Here is a 19728-nt window from a genome sequence, read left to right on the forward strand (position 1 = left end):
CATCCTGGGGATCCCTCTCTCTTTCATTCTACACTCATTCTCTTATTCTTTACTCTCTCTCTCTCTTTATCAATTTACATGTTCTTATGTTTAAATCTCGCTCTTTTTCTCATCCCTCATCCTCTCTCTCAACTTTCTCTCCCTGATCCTGTACATCTCTCCCTTTCTACTCCTTTTCCTTCCTGTACATCTCTTTGTGTCTCGCTCTCTTCAATCCATTCTCCAGCTGTTATACAGCGTCTCATCCTCTCTGTTCAGTCTTCTTTTTCCAATCTCCCTCACTCCTTCGCTCCCTCACTCCTCTCACATTAGCGCAGCTGTTACCCCCTCCCTTCCCTTTTCTCTTTCTTTTGTCTCCCCCTCTCTATACCTCCCCTATATCTTTCTCTCTCTCTCTGCCTCCCTGTTTGACTCTCTGGTGATACGTTCTCCCCTGTCAGTCTCACTCTGTCTCTTTCACCCCTTGTTCTCTCTTGCCTCCCTTTTTCTGTATCCCTCTCTCTCCATTCGCTCCCACTCTCTCTCTCTCTCTCTCTCTCTCTCTCTCTCTCTCTCGCCTCGAGCCACTTTGACACTTTCCTTCCCTCTCTTCCTCTCCCTTACACTCTTCCGCCGTCACACACTGGCACACACACGCACTCTCTCTCTCTCTCTCTCTCTCTCTCTCTCTCTCTCTCTCTCTCTCTCTCTCTCTCTCTCTCTCTCTCTCTCTCTCTCTCTCTCACTCTCTCACTCTCTCACACACACATACTCTCTCTCATTCTGTCATCATGTTTAGTGTTGCTTCCATGGTTCAATCTGTTCATCATGTTTAGTGTTCTCCATGGTTAGTCTGTCATCATGTTTAGTGTTCTCATGGTTAGTCTGTCATCATGTTTAGTGTTCTCCATGGTTAGCCTGTCATCATGTTTAGTGTTCTCCTGGTTAGTCTGTCATCATGTTTAGTGTTCTCCATGGTTCAGTCTGTCATCAGTTTAGGTATCTCCCTGTTAGTCTGTTCCTCATGTTTAGTGTCTCCATGGTATTCTGTCCTATGTTTAGTGTCTCCATGGTTAATCTGTCATCATGTTTAGTGTTCTCCATGGTTAGTCTGTAACTGTTAGTGTTCTCCATGGTTAGCCTGTCATCATGTTTAGTGTTCTCCATGGTTAGCCTGTCATCATGTTTAGTGTTCTCCATGGTTAGCCTGTCATCATGTTAGTGTTCTCCTGGTTAGTCTGTCATCATGTTTAGTGTTCTCCCTGGTTAGTCTGTCCTCATGTTAGTGATCTCCATGGTTAGCCTGTCATCATGTTTAGTGTTCTCCATGGTTAGTCTGTCATCATGTTTAGTGTTCTCCATGGTTAGTCTGTCATCATGTTTAGTGTTCTCCATGGTTAGTCTGTCATCATGTTTAGTGTTCTCCATGGTTAGCCTGTCATCATGTTTAGTGTACATATAACTTACTTATTTAATATGTGATTTTATTTTATGTTATCCTGCTATTAAAGTGATTTTCTCTAAATGAAAACTGTTAATGGAGGAGGGACCTCCGGAAACTCTTATATCCACTCTCATACTCCACCCCATATATAAAATGTATAACTGATAGTCTCAATCTTCACACCAGATATATTAATAATTATAACTGATAGTCTCACTCTTCACACCATGATATATAAATATTTATCAGTGATAGTCTCACTCTTCACACCATGATATATACTATTTAAATGAATTAGTCTCACTCTTCACACCATGATATATAATATTATAAGTGATAGTCTCACTCTTCACACACCATGCATATATAATATTTATAACTGATAGTCTCACTCTTCACACCATGATATATAATATTTATAAGTGATAGTTCACTCTTCACAACATGATTATTAATATTTTATAAGGATCAGTTCCACTCTCACACCATTATGTTTAGTGTTCTCCATGGTTATCTGTCCTCATGTTAGTGTTCTCCATGGTTAGTCTGTCATCATGTTTAGTGTTCTCCATGGTTAGTCTGTCATTATGTTTAGTGTTCTCCATGGTTAATCTGTCCTTATGTTAGTGTTCTCCCTGGTTAGTCTGTCATCATGTTTAGTGTTCTCCATGGTTAATCTGCCATCATGTTTAGTGTTCTCCATGGTTAGTCTGTCATCATGTTTAGTGTTCTCCATGGTTAGTCTGTCATCATGTTTAGTGTTTCTCCATGGTTAGTCTGTCATCATGTTTAGTGTTCTCCCTGGTTAGTCTGTCATCATGTTCAGTGTTCTCCCTGGTTAGTCTGTCATCATGTTCAGTGTTCTCCCTGGTTAGTCTGTCATCATGTTTAGTGTTCTCCATGGTTAGTCTGTCATCATGTTTAGTGTTCTCCATGGTTAGTCTGTCCTCATGTTTAGTGTTTCTCCATGGTTAGTCTGTCATCATGTTTAGTGTTCTCCCTGGTTAATCTGTCCTCATGTTTAGTGTTCTCCCTGGTTAGTCTGTCATCATGTTCAGTGTTCTCCCTGGTTAGTCTGTCATCATGTTCAGTGTTCTCCCTGGTTAGTCTGTCATCATGTTTAGTGTTCTCCATGGTTAGTCTGTCATCATGTTTAGTGTTCTCCATGGTTAGTCTGTCCTCATGTTTAGTGTTCTCCATGGTTAGTCTGTCATCATGTTTAGTGTTCTCCCTGGTTAATCTGTCCTCATGTTTAGTGTTCTCCCTGGTTAGTCTGTCATCATGTTTAGTGTTCTCCATGGTTAGTCTGTCATTATGTTTAGTGTTCTCCATGGTTAGTCTGTCCTCATGTTTAGTGTTCTCCCTGGTTAGTCTGCCCTCATGTTTAGTGTTCTCCCTGGTTAGTCTGTCCTCATGTTTAGTGTTCTCCATGGTTAGTCTGTCATCATGTTTAGTGTTCTCCCTGGTTAATCTGTCCTCATGTTTAGTGTACTCCATGGTTAGTCTGTCATCATGTTTAGTGTTCTCCATGGTTAGTCTGTCCTCATGTTTAGTGTACTCCATGGTTAGTCTGTCATCATGTTTAGTGTTCTCCATGGTTAGTCTGTCATCATGTTTAGTGTTCTCCATGGTTAGTCTGTCATCATGTTTAGTGTTCTCCATGGTTAGTCTGTCATTATGTTTAGTGTTCTCCATGGTTAATCTGTCCTCATGTTTAGTGTTCTCCATGGTTAGGCTGTCATCATGTTTAGTGTTCTCCATGGTTAGTCTGTCATTATGTTTAGTGTTCTCCATGGTTAATCTGTCCTCATGTTTAGTGTTCTCCATGGTTAGTCTGTCATCATGTTTAGTGTTCTCCATGGTTAATCTGTCCTCGTGTTTAGTGTTCTCCCTGGTTAGTCTGTCATCATGTTCAGTGTTCTCCCTGGTTAGTCTGTCATCATGTTTAGTGTTCTCCATGGTTAATCTGTCCTCATGTTTAGTGTTCTCCCTGGTTAGTCTGTCATCATGTTTAGTGTTCTCCATGGTTAATCTGTCATCATGTTTAGTGTTCTCCATGGTTAGTCTGTCATCATGTTTAGTGTTCTCCATGGTTAGTCTGTCATCATGTTTAGTGTTCTCCATGGTTAGTCTGTCATCATGTTTAGTGTTCTCCCTGGTTCGTCTGTCATCATGTTCAGTGTTCTCCCTGGTTAGTCTGTCATCATGTTCAGTGTTCTCCCTGGTTAGTCTGTCATCATGTTTTGTGTTCTCCATGGTTAGTCTGTCATCATGTTTAGTGTTCTCCATGGTTAGTCTGTCATCATGTTTAGTGTTCTCCCTGGTTAATCTGTCCTCATGTTTAGTGTTCTCCCTGGTTAGTCTGTCATCATGTTTAGTGTTCTCCATGGTTAGTCTGTCCTCATGTTTAGTGTTCTCCATGGTTATTCTGTCCTCATGTTTAGTGTTCTCCATGGTTAGTCTGTCATCATGTTTAGTGTTCTCCCTGGTTAATCTGTCCTCATGTTTAGTGTTCTCCCTGGTTAATCTGTCCTCATGTTTAGTGTACTCCATGGTTAGTCTGTCATCATGTTTAGTGTTCTCCCTGGTTAATCTGTCCTCATGTTTAGTGTACTCCATGGTTAGTCTGTCATCATGTTTAGTGTTCTCCATGGTTATTCTGTCCTCATGTTTAGTGTTCTCCATGGTTAGTCTGTCATCATGTTTAGTGTTCTCCCTGGTTAGTCTGTCATCATGTTTAGTGTTCTCCATGGTTAGCCTGTCATCATGTTTAGTGTTCTCCCTGGTTAGTCTGTCATCATGTTTAGTGTTCTCCATGGTTAGTCTGTCATCATGTTTAGTGTTCTCCCTGATTAGTCTGTCATCATGTTTAGTGTTCTCCATGGTTAGTCTGTCATCATGTTTAGTGTTCTCCCTGGTTAGTCTGTCATCATGTTTAGTGTTCTCCCTGGTTAGTCTGTCGTCATGTTTAGTGTTCTCCATGGTTATTCTGTCATCATGTTTAGTGTTCTCCATGGTTAATCTGTCATCATGTTTAGTGTTCTCCATGGTTAGTCTGTCATCATGTTTAGTGTTCTCCATGGTTAGCCTGTCATCATGTTTAGTGTTCTCCCTGGTTAGTCTGTCGTCATGTTTAGTGTTCTCCATGGTTATTCTGTCATCATGTTTAGTGTTCTCCATGGTTAATCTGTCATCATGTTTAGTGTTCTCCATGGTTAGTCTGTCATCATGTTTAGTGTTCTCCATGGTTAGCCTGTCATCATGTTTAGTGTTCTCCATGGTTAGCCTGTCATCATGTTTAGTGTTCTCCCTGGTTAGTCTGTCATCATGTTTAGTGTTCTCCCTGGTTAGTCTGTCATCATGTTTAGTGTTCTCCCTGGTTAGTCTGTCCTCATGTTTAGTGTTCTCCATGGTTATTCTGTCCTCATGTTTAGTGTTCTCCATGGTTAATCTGTCATCATGTTTAGTGTTCTCCATGGTTAGTCTGTCATCATGTTTAGTGTTCTCCATGGTTAGCCTGTCATCATGTTTAGTGTTCTCCATGGTTAGCCTGTCATCATGTTTAGTGTTCTCCATGGTTAGCCTGTCATCATGTTTAGTGTTCTCCCTGGTTAGTCTGTCATCATGTTTAGTGTTCTCCCTGGTTAGTCTGTCCTCATGTTTAGTGATCTCCATGGTTAGTCTGTCATCATGTTTAGTGTTCTCCATGGTTAGTCTGTCATCATGTTTAGTGTTCTCCATGGTTAGTCTGTCATCATGTTTAGTGTTCTCCATGGTTAGTCTGTCATCATGTTTAGTGTTCTCCATGGTTAGCCTGTCATCATGTTTAGTGTACATTTATATACTTACTTATTTTAATATGTGATTTTATTTTATGTTATCCTGCTATTAAAGTGATTTTCTCTAAATGAAAACTGTTAATGGAGGAGGGACCCTCCGGAACGTCTTATATCCACTCTCATACTCCACCCCATATATAAAATGTATAACTGATAGTCTCACTCTTCACACCATGATATATAATATTTATAACTGATAGTCTCACTCTTCACACCATGATATATAATATTTATAAGTGATAGTCTCACTCTTCACACCATGATATATACTATTTATAACTGATAGTCTCACTCTTCACACCATGATATATAATATTTATAAGTGATAGTCTCACTCTTCACACCATGATATATACTATTTATAACTGATAGTCTCACTCTTCACACCATGATATATAATATTTATAAGTGATAGTCTCACTCTTCACACCATGATATATAATATTTATAAGTGATAGTCTCACTCTTCACACCATGATATATAATATTTTTAACTGATGGTTTCACTCTTCACACCATGATATATAATATTTATAACTGATAGTCTCACTCTTCACACCATGATATATAATATTTATAAGTGATAGTCTCACTCTTCACACCATGATATATAATATTTATAAGTGATAGTCTCACTCTTCACACCATGATATATAATATTTTTAACTGATGGTTTCACTCTTCACACCATGATATATAATATTTATAACTGATAGTCTCACTCTTCACACCATGATATATAATATTTATAACCGATGGGGATACATGCAGCCTGGGTTGGATACTACATTACATGATGATGATTATTTATAGGAATATATTATTCATGTAATACAGTCTCTAACATCTAGTGTGCGTACCAAATGGTATTCTATTCCCTACAAGCGTGTCAGTTAAAAATTGTCTCCAGTTCAAATCAATGGATAAGCTTGGAGGTGGAACTTCTCATATAATGTAAAGGATTATGGATTAAACCAATGGATTTACACCAATTAAATGTAATGGATGCAACACACATAACCTACAATTACAGCAGTTTCCTATGTTCCTGAGCTGACAAATAAAGTGTTGCCAATTAAACACACACACACACACACACACACACACACACACACACACACACACACACACACACACACACACACACACACACACACACACACACACACACACACACACACACACACACACTGTACCTATCAGATAGTGAACACATTGAAGAAACTAAGTACAGAAGTGTATGAGTCAACAGGAGAGAACAGAAAAGAAGAACTTTCACACATTTACCAGGGTCACTGAGTTCACTGCTTTAAAACATTGCCAATTTCACGAAAATAGCCTTCATTTTAGATCCCAGTCACAATGTGTACAACAGTGTATTGGAATGTTCTTAGAATACATTAGAATACATTTCAAACACATTTAGAGTCACAGTAAATCTCCCAGTAAACTCAACTCATATAGCCATTGATTTAGAAGAATCGTACTTATTAAATCTAGCTTCAAATCATGGTTAATAAAGGAATTTTGCTCAAATGGAATGTCATTCATAGAGCACACTGCACAACATTTAAAAAATCAAGTGTATCTTTGAAAATGTCATGAAATGCATAATTCAGTTAGTTCACATTTTGTTGGTGGTAATAAGCACGTTGCAGTGTGGCTTTGATATAAAGTGGGACCATAATAACCAATGGTATTTAATTGACGGAGCTATGAAATGAAATCATACAGATTATGTCATAAAAAATGAATGACTAGTCTTGCTTGAGAAAAATAATAAGCAGTTCTAGGGACCAATTGGTGTGACAGCTTTCACACCTCAGATACTGACATGTAGTGGAGAAACGCGAGGAAAAGGAGAGAGGAAAAGGAAAGAGGAAATGAGAAAGAGAAACAGAAAAAATGGAGAGAGCGTAAAAGAAGCGGAGAGGGAGATAGATACGGAGAGAGAGGGAGGGAGAGAGGGAGGGAAAGAGAAAGATAAAAACCGGAAGAGAGGGATGGAGGTAGGGAGGTTGAGAGACAGAGAGTGAAAGCTGCAGACCGGGGGAGAGAGAGTGAGGGAAGGAGGGAGGGTGGGAGAGAGAGAGAGAAAGATGCAGACTTGGAAGGAGAGAGGGAGGGAGGGAGAAAGATCCAGACAGAGAGAGAGAGTGTGGCACGGGACATTGTGTTAGATGAGTCACGACATCCTGGGGATCCCTCTCTCTTTCATTCTACACTCATTCTCTTATTCTTTACTCTCTCTCTCTCTTTATCAATTTACATGTTCTTATGTTTAAATCTCGCTCTTTTTCTCATCCCTCATCCTCTCTCTCAACTTTCTCTCCCTGATCCTGTACATCTCTCCCTTTCTACTCCTTTTCCTTCCTGTACATCTCTTTGTGTCTCGCTCTCTTCAATCCATTCTCCAGCTGTTATACAGCGTCTCATCCTCTCTGTTCAGTCTTCTTTTTCCAATCTCCCTCACTCCTTCGCTCCCTCACTCCTCTCACATTAGCGCAGCTGTTACCCCCTCCCTTCCCTTTTCTCTTTCTTTTGTCTCCCCCTCTCTATACCTCCCCTATATCTTTCTCTCTCTCTCTGCCTCCCTGTTTGACTCTCTGGTGATACGTTCTCCCCTGTCAGTCTCACTCTGTCTCTTTCACCCCTTGTTCTCTCTTGCCTCCCTTTTTCTGTATCCCTCTCTCTCCATTCGCTCCCACTCTCTCTCTCTCTCTCTCTCTCTCTCTCTCTCTCTCTCGCCTCGAGCCACTTTGACACTTTCCTTCCCTCTCTTCCTCTCCCTTACACTCTTCCGCCGTCACACACTGGCACACACACGCACTCTCTCTCTCTCTCTCTCTCTCTCTCTCTCTCTCTCTCTCTCTCTCTCTCTCTCTCTCTCTCTCTCTCTCTCTCTCTCTCTCTCTCACTCTCTCACACACACACATACTCTCTCTCGCTCTCTCTCTCTCACATACACACAGAGACAGACACACACACACACACAGTTTTTCTGCCTCACACTAACACCCACTCGATCTGTCTCTCTCTCCTTTCTGACGAGGGAACATGTTGCCTAGGAGCAGCAGCAGCAGCAGCAGTGTGCTACACATGGAGAAAACCTCCTCTCTCTGTGTCTGACTATAATAAACCAGGGACAGGAGGAAGAAAGAAGGACCTGTTTCTTTTTTTCTGTCTGGCCAGACTCATTGAGGAAGAGGAGGAGGAGAAGAAAGATAGGAAAAGGATCAGTACGCAGAGGGATTCAGGATTTGATTGTGACTGTGAGTCTGACCAAACTCACAGAGGTGGACTAGCGAGAGGAAGAAGAGGAGGAGGAAGAGGAGGAGGAGAAGAGCCAGGATTTGTTTGTTTATCTGACAAAACTCCCCAAAGAGGAAGAAGAGGAGGAAGAGGAGAGACTACTGTTTGTTGTCCATTTGGGACAAGTGGGGTAGTGGGTTTGGACCGGGACTTGGCACACCCCCCAAAGTCGCTACCATGTGGCAGGAGGCCTTACGGACTCGGGGGCGCTACCTTCTGGAACGTGGGGGAGAGGGGGGAGACGGGGGAGATGCCCTGGGGGATGTGTTTGTGGGTTTTGGGGAGACCCCGACACAGGGACAGGTGTGTGTGGGGGGACAGAAGACCCAGGACTGGCTGTATGAGTCCTACTACCGTATGAGCCAACAACACCCTCTCATTGTGTTCCTACTGCTCATAGTGATGGGAGCATGCCTCGCTCTACTGGCCGTGTTCTTTGCCTCCGGACTGGTGAGTATGTGTGTGTGGAGGGCAGTGTGTGTGTGTGTGTGTGTGTGTGGAGGGCAGTGTGTGTGTGTGTGTGTGTGTGTGTGTGTGTGTGTGTGTGTGTGTGTGTGTGTGTGTGTGTGTGTGTGTGTGTGTGTGTGTGTGTGTGTGTGTGTGTGTGTGTGTGTGTGTGTGTGTGTGTGTGTGGTGTTATACAATACAGAGCTCTATTGACTGATTGGAGTGGTGCAGAATGTGACAAGAGGGCTTCTTTCAAGTGCTGTTTCTGCTGTGTGAGTGTTGTTGATTTGATGACACACACACACACACGCACGTACGCACGCACGCACGCACACACACACTTGAAGAGCGCTGCCTATAACTGAAGTGTTTTTTCACTATTGTTTGGGGCGGCAGGTAGCCTAGTGGTTAGAGTGTTGGGCCAGTAGCCGAAAGGTTGCTGGATTGAATCCCCGAGCTGACAAGGTAAAACTCTGTCGTTCTGTTCCCCAGTAGGCCGTCGTTGTAAATAAGAATTTGTTCTTAACTGACTTGCCTAGTTAAATAAATGTATGACAGAGATAGATGAAAAGGGAGAGCGAGTGTAGATAAATAAAGAGAGTGTTGAAAAGAGAGAGCGGAGAGATAGAGACCTGGTCAGACTGTGATTTTCGTTCAGTCCATTGATGTGTTTTTCCTCCGCAGAATATTATAACACCTCTCGCCTCCCACAGTGTAAACACACACACACACCTCGCCTCCGCAGCAGAAAAGTTACAGTATTGCAGCATCAGCAACCAAGCCCGACCAGCCCAAAGCTGTTTCCAGTGTAATAACAGAATACCAATGTATAACTCATGATATCCCTGGATGGATGTGAGCAATAACATATAGTGGGATTCAATGCGGGATTCAACCCTAGGTCTCTCTGGTACTAGAGGGTTGTCAACAGGGTTGACTCCCATGGGAGATTCATCAAGGACCGATACAGTATGTGTGGAGCATGTTTGTTCTGTACTCCAACAATTCTTCTTTACTGCCCCTGAGGAGAATAAACAGCCAAGAGACCACTTTTTGAGTGTCTTGGTCTTGTCTCCGTGTTGGATACATTTGTACGGTCTTCGGACAGTAAGGACAAGTAGTGGGACCATTCGAAGACCAGGGGAAGAAAAAAAACATAATTATCAGCTTCCATTAAATAAGCGCATAAAATCGCATCGCCAGGCCAAATATATACACTATTTTCTTGAAACATTATTACCTGAACAGTCATTATATATATTATAGACATGTTTGCGCAGTGACCAACCTATTGGACCTAGGCCTTTAGGGTGTGACAGGTTCGTGAAAGGACAGCAACGGTAATACCAGCGCACTAGGAAAGTGCACTTTTTGTACAACACAAAGGGCCAGTGGTGTAGTGGTGTAGTGGAGGCTATATGCAGATATACGCCATATACCCACTTTGTTTTCAGTGGGCATTACATATACTCACTTCTTAATCTCCACTGATGCATATCAAAGTAGTGTAGTACACTAGTGAAATCATGCACAAAGTAGCCTACACAATCACAAAGCTCTGAAAAATATTGCTGGCCAACTCGTTTTTTGATGGAGCAGCTCACAAAATAATCTGTAGCCGGTAGGTAGGAAAGACTCAATTTATGATACCTACCAGTAAATACTAACCGAGGCAACAATGGGTATGCAAACCAGTTATTGAAAAAGTTTGGTCCAAAGTCTTGGTTAGTAGGCTATATTTGTGCTGCTTGCATCAGGGGCATAGGCATGAGAGGGCCTGGGTGGACACACCCACCGGGGTGGCAAAACCCAAAAAAGTATACATTATTATTACAAAAAACCACAGTTCCAATCACCAGATGATAATAATGAAAGAACCCTTTCCTGCGGTCAATGAACAAAAGCTCTTTGGCCTCATGGGGGGAATGTTATTCATATCTTTCATCATTTCATCATTAATAACGATGACAAAAATGACAAAAATGTCAAACAGTTTTATTTTATTTGTCTTCTGTGATATATATAAAGTGTAATATTGTGATGCAAAAAAAACATTGAATACATTTCAACTCTATATCTGACATGGTACAGATATTATTTTTTTATTAAGCTCGTAACCATGTGTGTGAGGTGTATACTTTTGTTTCAATGTATACTTTTGTTTCAAAGTAGATTTATTTAAGACTACCAAGAATCACTCTGTGTGACCCTGATTTAACCCACTGCAGTAAAAGGTTTTAACTTGTTATTGAAAGTTATTCTTGAAAGGGCAGAAGCTAAAAAATTAGCAGCAACATCCTTTTCGATAGCACCTGCTGCAGCCGCTGCAAACTAGCCTACAACAATAGATAGCTAGCTAGACCTTGGGAAAACTACTGCTCGCTATTGTGCAGTGTCCTGTTGGCCTTTGAGAAGGCCGAAGTTTTGTCCTAATTCAGATGAATTATGGTTGAATGGCAGATGCCTTCGATCTAGCTTCTGATGGCCTAGCCAATGGCTGATTTAGCTAGAGTAGCTAGATTTATATCCCCAGAAACGACCAAAGAAAAATCCTGATTGGATATTTTTTTTATCTTCAGTATTTTGTACATTATTACAAATTAATAATATCATTATTATTGTTATTATTATTATCTATAATAATAATCTGAAGGCATAGAAGTCCCTCATTGTTCCCCACTGTGTTTGGGTTAGTAAAAATTTGTAGAGTGCCTCTATTTGCCCTCAGCAAGCATTTTGTTCACCATTCTGAATGTCATTGGTTCTTCTGAAATATGAACACAGAAGTACTGGACATTTTGATCTCTTATTATGGTGGCGATTTGACAAAATTACAATCATTGTCTTGAATTGGACTCACATTTCCTGGTCTCAGTCTTGACTTGGTCTTGGACCTCTTGTCCCCTTCAGGTCTCGGTCATCCCCCGTCTTGGTCTTGACTTGGACTCGATTTGCTACTTGAATCGGTCTCGCTTTAGGTGGTCTCGAACACTCCACTGGGAATAAAGTTGTAATATAGGCCTAAAAATCATATAAACCTAGCAGAGGATTGTATCTAAAGTGGCTTACAGTATAATGAATTCATGCATCTTTGTGTATGATTCCAGTGGAACTGAAACCCAAAACCTTGGCATTGCTTGCGCCATTGCGCTTACTAAATGAGAAACACAGAACTTAATATATTCTACTGAATTGAACTCTGCTCTACACTCTCTAAAAGAAGAACTCCAGCCAAACTCATATTATCAGGCTGCCAGAATGCTATTATATCATCAAAGCTAGCTGCTAGTTTCTAGGTGTATCTTTATGCCATTTCTTCTGTCTTCTCTCTCTCCCTGATCCATTTCAGGAACGCTCCAGCAACATTGTGTCAAGGGGTGTACTAGAGGCGAAGTCAGATGCAGGAGAGCAGAGTAATGATAACAGGCGCACTTTTATTTTCGTTCCAAAACGAGAGCACTACATAAATCAAACACGGAACATAACAAAAGTAAGGCGCGTAACAAAACACCACAATAACATGAAACAATTACACACAAATACATGATGGGAAACAGAGGGTTAAATACAAGTAGATTGATTGGGGAAATGAAAACCAGGTGTGTATGAAACAAGACAAATGGAGCGGCGATGGCTAGAAAGCCGGTGACATCAATCGCCAAATGCTGCCCGAACAAGGAGAGGAGCCGACTTCGGCGGAAGTCGTGACAGTACCCCCCCTTAACGTGCGGTTCCAGCGGTGCGCCGACACCGGACTCGAGGACGACCCGGAGGACGAGGCGCAGGGCGATCCGGCCGGCGACGGTGGAACTCCCGCAGCAGTTCAGGATCCAGAACATCTGCAACCGGAACCCAGCACATCTCCTCCGGCCCGTACCCCTCCCACTCCACGAGGTACTGAAGGCCCCCCACCCGACGCCTCGAATCCAGGATGGAACGAACGATGTATGCCGGGGCCCCCTCGATGTCCAAAGGGGGCGGAGGGACCTCCCGCACCTCAGATTCCTGGAGCGGACCAGCCACCACCGGCCTGAGGAGAGACACATGGAACGAGGGGTTAATACGATAATCAGAGGGAAGCTGTAATCTATAACATACCTCGTTCACCCTTCTCAGGACTTTAACTTCATATGGCTGCAATCCCGGTAACGGGATCGATATGACAACAGCCAGTGAAAGGACAGGGCGCCAAATTCAAACAACAGAAATCTCATAATTAAAATTTGTCACGCCCTGGCCTTAGTATTCTTTGTTTTCTTTATGTTTTTTAGTTTGGTCAGGGTGTGACATGGGGAATGTATGTGTTTTGTAGTGTCTAGGGGTGTTGTATGTGTATGGGGCAGAGTAGAGTGTAGTTGTCTAGTTATGTCTATGGCTGCCTAGATTGGTTCTCAATCAGAGACAGCTGTCATTCATTGTCTCTGATTGGGAGCCATATTTAAGGCAGCCATAGGCAGTAGGCTTTTGTGGGTAGTTGTCTATGTTGCATGTGTGCACTTAGTTCAGGTTTAGCTTCACGATCGTTTGTTTTGTTCATTTTGTAAGTGTTTGTTTTTCCTTCATTAAAAGAAGATGTATTTTTCACGCGCTGCGCCTTGGTCCTCTCTCTCTCACGAAGACGATCGTGACAAAATTCCTCAAACAAATTATACCATTTTAAAGGTAATCTTGTTGTTAATCCCAAAGTGTCCGATTTCAAATAGGCTTTTCAGCAAAAGCACCACAAACGATTACGTTAGGTCACCACCAACTCAAAGATAAATTCAGCCATTTTTCCAGCCAAAGAGAGGAGCCACAAATAGCACAAATAGAGATAAAATTAATCACTAACCTTTGATGATCTTCATCAGATGACACTCATAGGACTTCATGTTACGCAATACATGCATGTTTTGTTTGATAAAGTTCATATTTATATAAAAACATCTGAGTTCACATTGGCGCGTTACATTCACTAGTTCCAAAAACATCCAGTGATAGTGCATAGCCACATCGTTTCAACAGAAATACTCAACATAAATGTAGATGATAATACAAGTTATACACATGGAATTATAGATATACCTCTCCTTAATGCAATCTGTGTCAGATTTCAAAAAAACTTTACGGAAAAAGCAAACCATGCAATAATCTGAGACGGAGCTCAGAACAATAGTAAAATTAGCCGCCATGTTGGAGTCAACAGAAACCAGAAAATACATGATAAATGTTTCCTTACCTTTGATGAACTTCATCAGAATGCAGTCCTAGGAATCCCAGGTCCACAATAAATGCTTGATTTGTTCGATAATGTCCGTTATTTATGTCCAATTAGCTACTTTGGTTAGCGCGTTTGGTAAACAATTCCAAAGTCACAAAGCGCGTCCACTATAACGTGAAGAAATGTCCAAAAGTTCCGTAACAGTCAGTAGAAACATGTCAAACGATGTATTGAATCAATCTTAAGAATGTTGTTAACATACATCTTGAATAACGTTCCAACCGGAGAATTACATTGACTTCAGTTGAGCGATGGAACGGAGCTGCCTCTCACCTGAACGCACGTGTTCAATGTGTGGTCACCTCATGGCAGTGGTGAATCATTCCTGTCTCCTTCGGCCCCCCTTCACATTAGAGTCATCAGACAAAGTTCTATTGACTGTTGACATCTAGTGGAAGCCGTAGGAAGTGAAAACTCATCCATATCTCCCTGTAATTTCAATGGGAGCTTGTTTGAAAATCTACCAGCCTCAGAAAAAATATGAGTTCTGTTATACTCACAGACATAATTCAAACAGTTTTAGAAACTTCAGAGTGTTTTCTATCCAATGCTAATAATAATATGCATATATTAGCAACTATGACTGAGGAGCAGGCCGTTTACTCTGGGCACCTCTGTGCACCTTTCATCCAAGCTACTCAATACTGCCCCTGCAGCCATAAGAAGTTAAATGGCCCCACAAACCGCGGACCCAGCTTCCGGTGCGAACACCGGGGTCTCACTGCGGTGATGGTCCACGCTGGTTTTCTGGCGACGCGCGGCTCGCTGGAGATGGACACGGGCGGCCTCCCATGTCTCCTCCGTGCGCCTAAACCAGTCGTCCACCGCAGGAGTCTCGGTCTGACCCTGATGCCACGGTGTCAGAACCGGCTGGTACCCCAATACGCACTGAAAGGGGGAGAGGTTAGTGGAGGAGTGGCGAAGCGAGTTCTGTGCCATCTCAGCCCAGGGCATGAACGCTGCCCACTCCTCCGGACGGTCCTGGGAATAGGACCGCAGAAACCTGCCCCCATCCTGGTTGACTCTCTCTACCTGCCCATTACTCTCGGGGTGAAAACCTGAGGTAAGGCTGATCGAGACCCCCAGACGTTCCATGAACGCCTTCCAAACTCTCGACGTGAACTGGGGACCCCGATCCGATACTATATCCTCAGGCACCCTGTAGTGCCGGAAGACATGAGTAAACAGGGCTTCCGCAGTCTGTAGGGCCGTAGGAAGACCGGGCAGAGGGAGGAAACGACAGGACTTAGAAAAACGATCCACAATGACCAGGATCGTAGTGTTTCCCTGTGAGAGAGGAAGATCTGTTAGGAAATCCACTGACAGATGTGACCAAGGTCGTTATGGAACGGGTAAGGGATGTAACTTACCCTTGGGCAAGGGATGTAACTTACCCTTGGGCAGGTGTCTCGGAGCCTTACACTGGGCACACACCGAGCAGGAGGAGACATAAACCCTCACGTGCTTAGCCAAAGTGGGCCACCAGTACTTCCCAGTCAGACATCGCACCGTCCGACCGATCCCCGGATGACCAGAGGAGGGAGACGTGTGGGCCCAATAGATCAACTGGTCACGGACAGCGGACGGAACGTACATACGCCCAACGGGACACTGGAGGGGGAGCGAGCTCTGTACGCAACGTCTGCATCCAGCTCCCACACGACCGGCGCTACCAGGCAGGAGGCCGGGAGTATGGGATTCTGATCCATGGGCCGCTCCTCTGTGTCATACAGCCGGGACAGTGCGTCTGCCTTCTGATTCTGGGAACCTGGTCTGTAGGATAGGGTAAACACAAAACGGGTAAAGAACATGGCCTACCTTGCCTGATGAGGATTCAGTCTCCTCGCTGCCCGGATGTACTCCAGGTTGCGGTGGTCAGTCCAGATGAGGAAAGGGTGTTTAGCCCCCTCAAGCCAATATCTCCACGCCTTCAACGCTTTAACCACAGCCAACAACTCCCGGTCCCCCACATCATAGTTACGCTCCGCTGGGCTGAGCTTCTTCGTGAAGAAAGCAGAGGGGTGGAGTTTCGGTGGTGTGCCCGAGCGCTGTGTGAGCACGGCTCCTATCCCAGCCTCGGACGTGTCCACCTCCACTATGAATGCCAAAGAGGGATCCGGATGGGCCAGCACGGGAGCCGAAGTAAACAGAGCTCTTAGCTGCCCAAAAGCCCTGTCCGCCTCAGCCGACCACTGCAACCCTACCAGACCCCCCTTCAGCAGTGAGGTAATGGGCGCAGCAACCTGGCCAAAACCCCGGATAAATCTCCGGTAGTAATTGGCAAACCCTAAAAATCGCTGCACCTCCTTTACCGTGGTGGGAGTCGGCTAATTACGCATGGCTGCAATGCGGTCACTCTCCATCTCCACCCCTGATGTGGAAATGCGATACCCTTGGAAGGAGATGACCTGCTGAAAGAACAGGCATTTCTCAGCCTTGACATACAGGTCATGCTCCAACAGTCGTCCAAGTACCTTGCGCACCAAGGACACATGCTCGGCGCGTGTAGCGGAGTATATCAGAATGTCATCGATATACACCACTACACCCTGCCCGTGCTGGTCCCTGAAAATCTCGTCTACAAAGGATTGGAAAACTGATGGAGCATTCATCAACACGTACGGCATGACGAGGTACTCATAATGCCCTGTGGTGGTACTGAACACTGTCTTCCACTCGTCTCCCTCCTGGATACGCACCAGGATACGCACTCCTGAGATCCAGTTTCGTGAAGAAGCGCGCCCCATGCATTGACTCAATCGCCGTGGCAATAAGAGGTAGCGGGTAACTGTACCTCACCATGATTTGATTGAGACCTCTATAGTTAATGCACGGGCGTAAACCTCCATCCTTCTTCTTCACAAAAAAAGAAACTCGAGGAGGCGGGTGAAGTAGAGGGCCTAATGTACCCCTGACGCAGGGATTCAGAGACATATGTATCCATAGCCACCGTCTCCGCTTGCGACAGGGGATACACGTGACTCCTGGAAAGCGCAGCGTCTGCCAGGAGATTTATCGCACAATCCCCCCGTCGATAAGGTGGTAATTGAGTCGCCTTCTTTTTACAGAAGGCGAGAGCCAAATCGGCATTTTCTGGGGGATGTGCACGGTGGAGACCTGTTCTGGACTTTCCACCGTGGTAGCACCAACGGAAACCCCTACACACCTCCCTGAGCACTCTCGCGACCACCCAGTGAGAGCCCTCTGTTGCCAGGAAATAGTGGGGTTATGCAGAGCCAAACAGGGAAGGCCTAGTACCACAGGAAACGCAGGAGAGTCAATGAGGAAGAGACTTCTCTCCTCATGACTCCCCTGCATAACCATGGCCAAGGAGATGGTGGCCTCCCTGATTAGCCTGGACCCTAATGGTCGACTATCTAGAGCGTGTATCGGGAAGGGTCTAACTATAGGAAAAATGGGGATCCCTATAACCTAATGGCTAATGCTCTGTCGATAAAATTCCCAGCTGCGCCTGAATCGACGAGCACCTTATGCTGGGAATGTGGGGAAAACTCAGGGAAACAAACAGGCACAAACAGTTGATCAACAGAGGACTCTGGATGAGTGTGGTGCAAAGTCACCTGGGGTGATGCCAGAGTGCCCTGCCTGTTGCCTCGACTCCCAGAGGAACCAACATGGCACCAACCGGCAGTGTGTCCTCTGCGGCCACAGATGGCGCACGTGATGGCTCCTCCTCCAGTCTCCCTATGAGCAGCCCCTCCTAACTCCATGGGCACCGGAGCGGGGGTGCTGGAAGATGGAACCGACAGAGCCCCCTCTGTGCGTCCGCGGGTGACCAGCAGGCTATCCAACCGGATGGACAAATCCACCAATTGGTCAAAGGAAATGGTGGCATCCCTGCAGGCCAGCTCACGTCGGACGTCCCCTCGTAGGCTGCATCGATAGTGGTCGATGAGGGCCCTGTTGTTCCAGCCTGCTCCGGCAGCTAAGGTCCGGAATTCCAGGGCGAAGTCCTGGGCGCTCCTCGTCCCCTGCCTAAAATGGAAGAGCCTTTCCCCCTGAACTCCTCGAAGTGGTCTGACGCCGTGTCTCCTTCTTTCCACACGGCGTTTGCACACTCCAGCGCTCTACCTGTGAGGCAAGAGATGAGGGCGGCCACTCTCTCCCTTCCCAAGGGAGCTGGGTGCACAGTGGCCAGGTAGAGGTCCAGTTGTAACGAGAATCCCTGGCACTGTGCTGCCGTCCCATCATACTCCCTGGGAAGGGAGAGACGCATCCCACTGGAATTCTCTCTGGATGGAACGGGTGGAGACAACCCCAGTTGTGCTGGTCGAGGAACTGGAGAGACTTCCTGTCTCTCCCAGCGGTCCATGGTCTGGACAACGCGATCCATCATGGCACCAAGATGATGTAACATGGCCGAATGTTCCTGGGCGCGCTTACTCGACACTTCTAACCGGGGTACCTGCTCCTGCTGACTCCATTTGAGGTGTGTAATTGTCACGATCGTCAAAGGGACTGAGAGAGGACCAAGGCGCAGCGCGTGGAAAGTACATCTTCTTTTTTATTTAAAGAAGGAAACAACAAAACAAACCAACAAAACAGACGACCGTGAAGCTATACAAACATAAGTGCTGACACAAAACACTTCGACATAGACAATTCCCCACAAACAGCTAAAGCCTATGGTTGCCTTAAATATGGCTCCCAATCAGAGACAACAATAACCAGCTGTCTCTAATTGAGACCCAATTCAGGCAACCATAGACTTTCCTAGATACCTACACTCAACCATAGACACAGCTAGACTACTATACTAAACATAAACCCAACTACTCTAATAAACCCCCTAAACCTTACAACCACCCTAGACACTACAAAAACACATACATTCCCCATGTCACACCCTGACCTAACTAAAATAATTAAGAAAACAAAGAATACTAAGGCCAGGGCGTGACATAACCCCCCCCTTAAGGTGCGAACTCCGGGCGCACCAGCACATAGTCTAGGGTAGGGTCTGGGTGGGCTTCCGTCCACGGCAGCGGCTCCGGCACTGGTCGTGGTCCCCACCCCAGTCACTACCCGCCTCCGTAGCCTCCTCCAAATGACCACCCGCCAACTTAACCCCACTGGATTAAGGGGCAGCACCGGACTAAGGGGCAGCACCGGACTAAGGGGCAGCACCGGACTAAGGGGCAGCACCGGACTAAGGGGCAGCACCGGACTAAGGGGCAGCACCAGGATAAGGGGCAGCACCAGGATAAGGGGCAGCACCAGGATAAGGGACAGCACCAGGATAAGGGGCAGCACCAGGATAAGGGGCAGCTCCGGACTGAGGGACGGCAGCTCCGGACTGAGGAACGGATCCTGGCTGGATGACGGCTCTGGCGGATCCTGGCTGGACGGCTCTGGCGGATCCTGGCTGGACGGCTCATGGCTGGCTGACGGATCTGGCTGCTCATGGCTGGCTGACGGATCTGGCT

General features: G+C 45.0%; 1 protein-coding gene across 1 annotated transcript in view; it reads left to right on the plus strand.

Moving 5' to 3' along the window:
- The first annotated feature begins 8272 nt into the window (after positions 1-8272).
- Positions 8273-19728, plus strand: part of LOC120027455 (adenylate cyclase type 2-like) — an 82351-nt gene continuing 70895 nt past the window's right edge. The window contains exon 1 of the mRNA XM_038972394.1: positions 8273-9024. Coding sequence (XP_038828322.1) covers positions 8752-9024 — 273 coding nt within the window. The 5' untranslated portion in view covers positions 8273-8751. The remainder of the gene's footprint in view (positions 9025-19728) is intronic.

The sequence above is a fragment of the Salvelinus namaycush genome, chromosome 32 (assembly GCF_016432855.1).
Source record: "Salvelinus namaycush isolate Seneca chromosome 32, SaNama_1.0, whole genome shotgun sequence".
NCBI classification, from domain to species: Eukaryota; Metazoa; Chordata; class Actinopteri; order Salmoniformes; family Salmonidae; genus Salvelinus; species Salvelinus namaycush.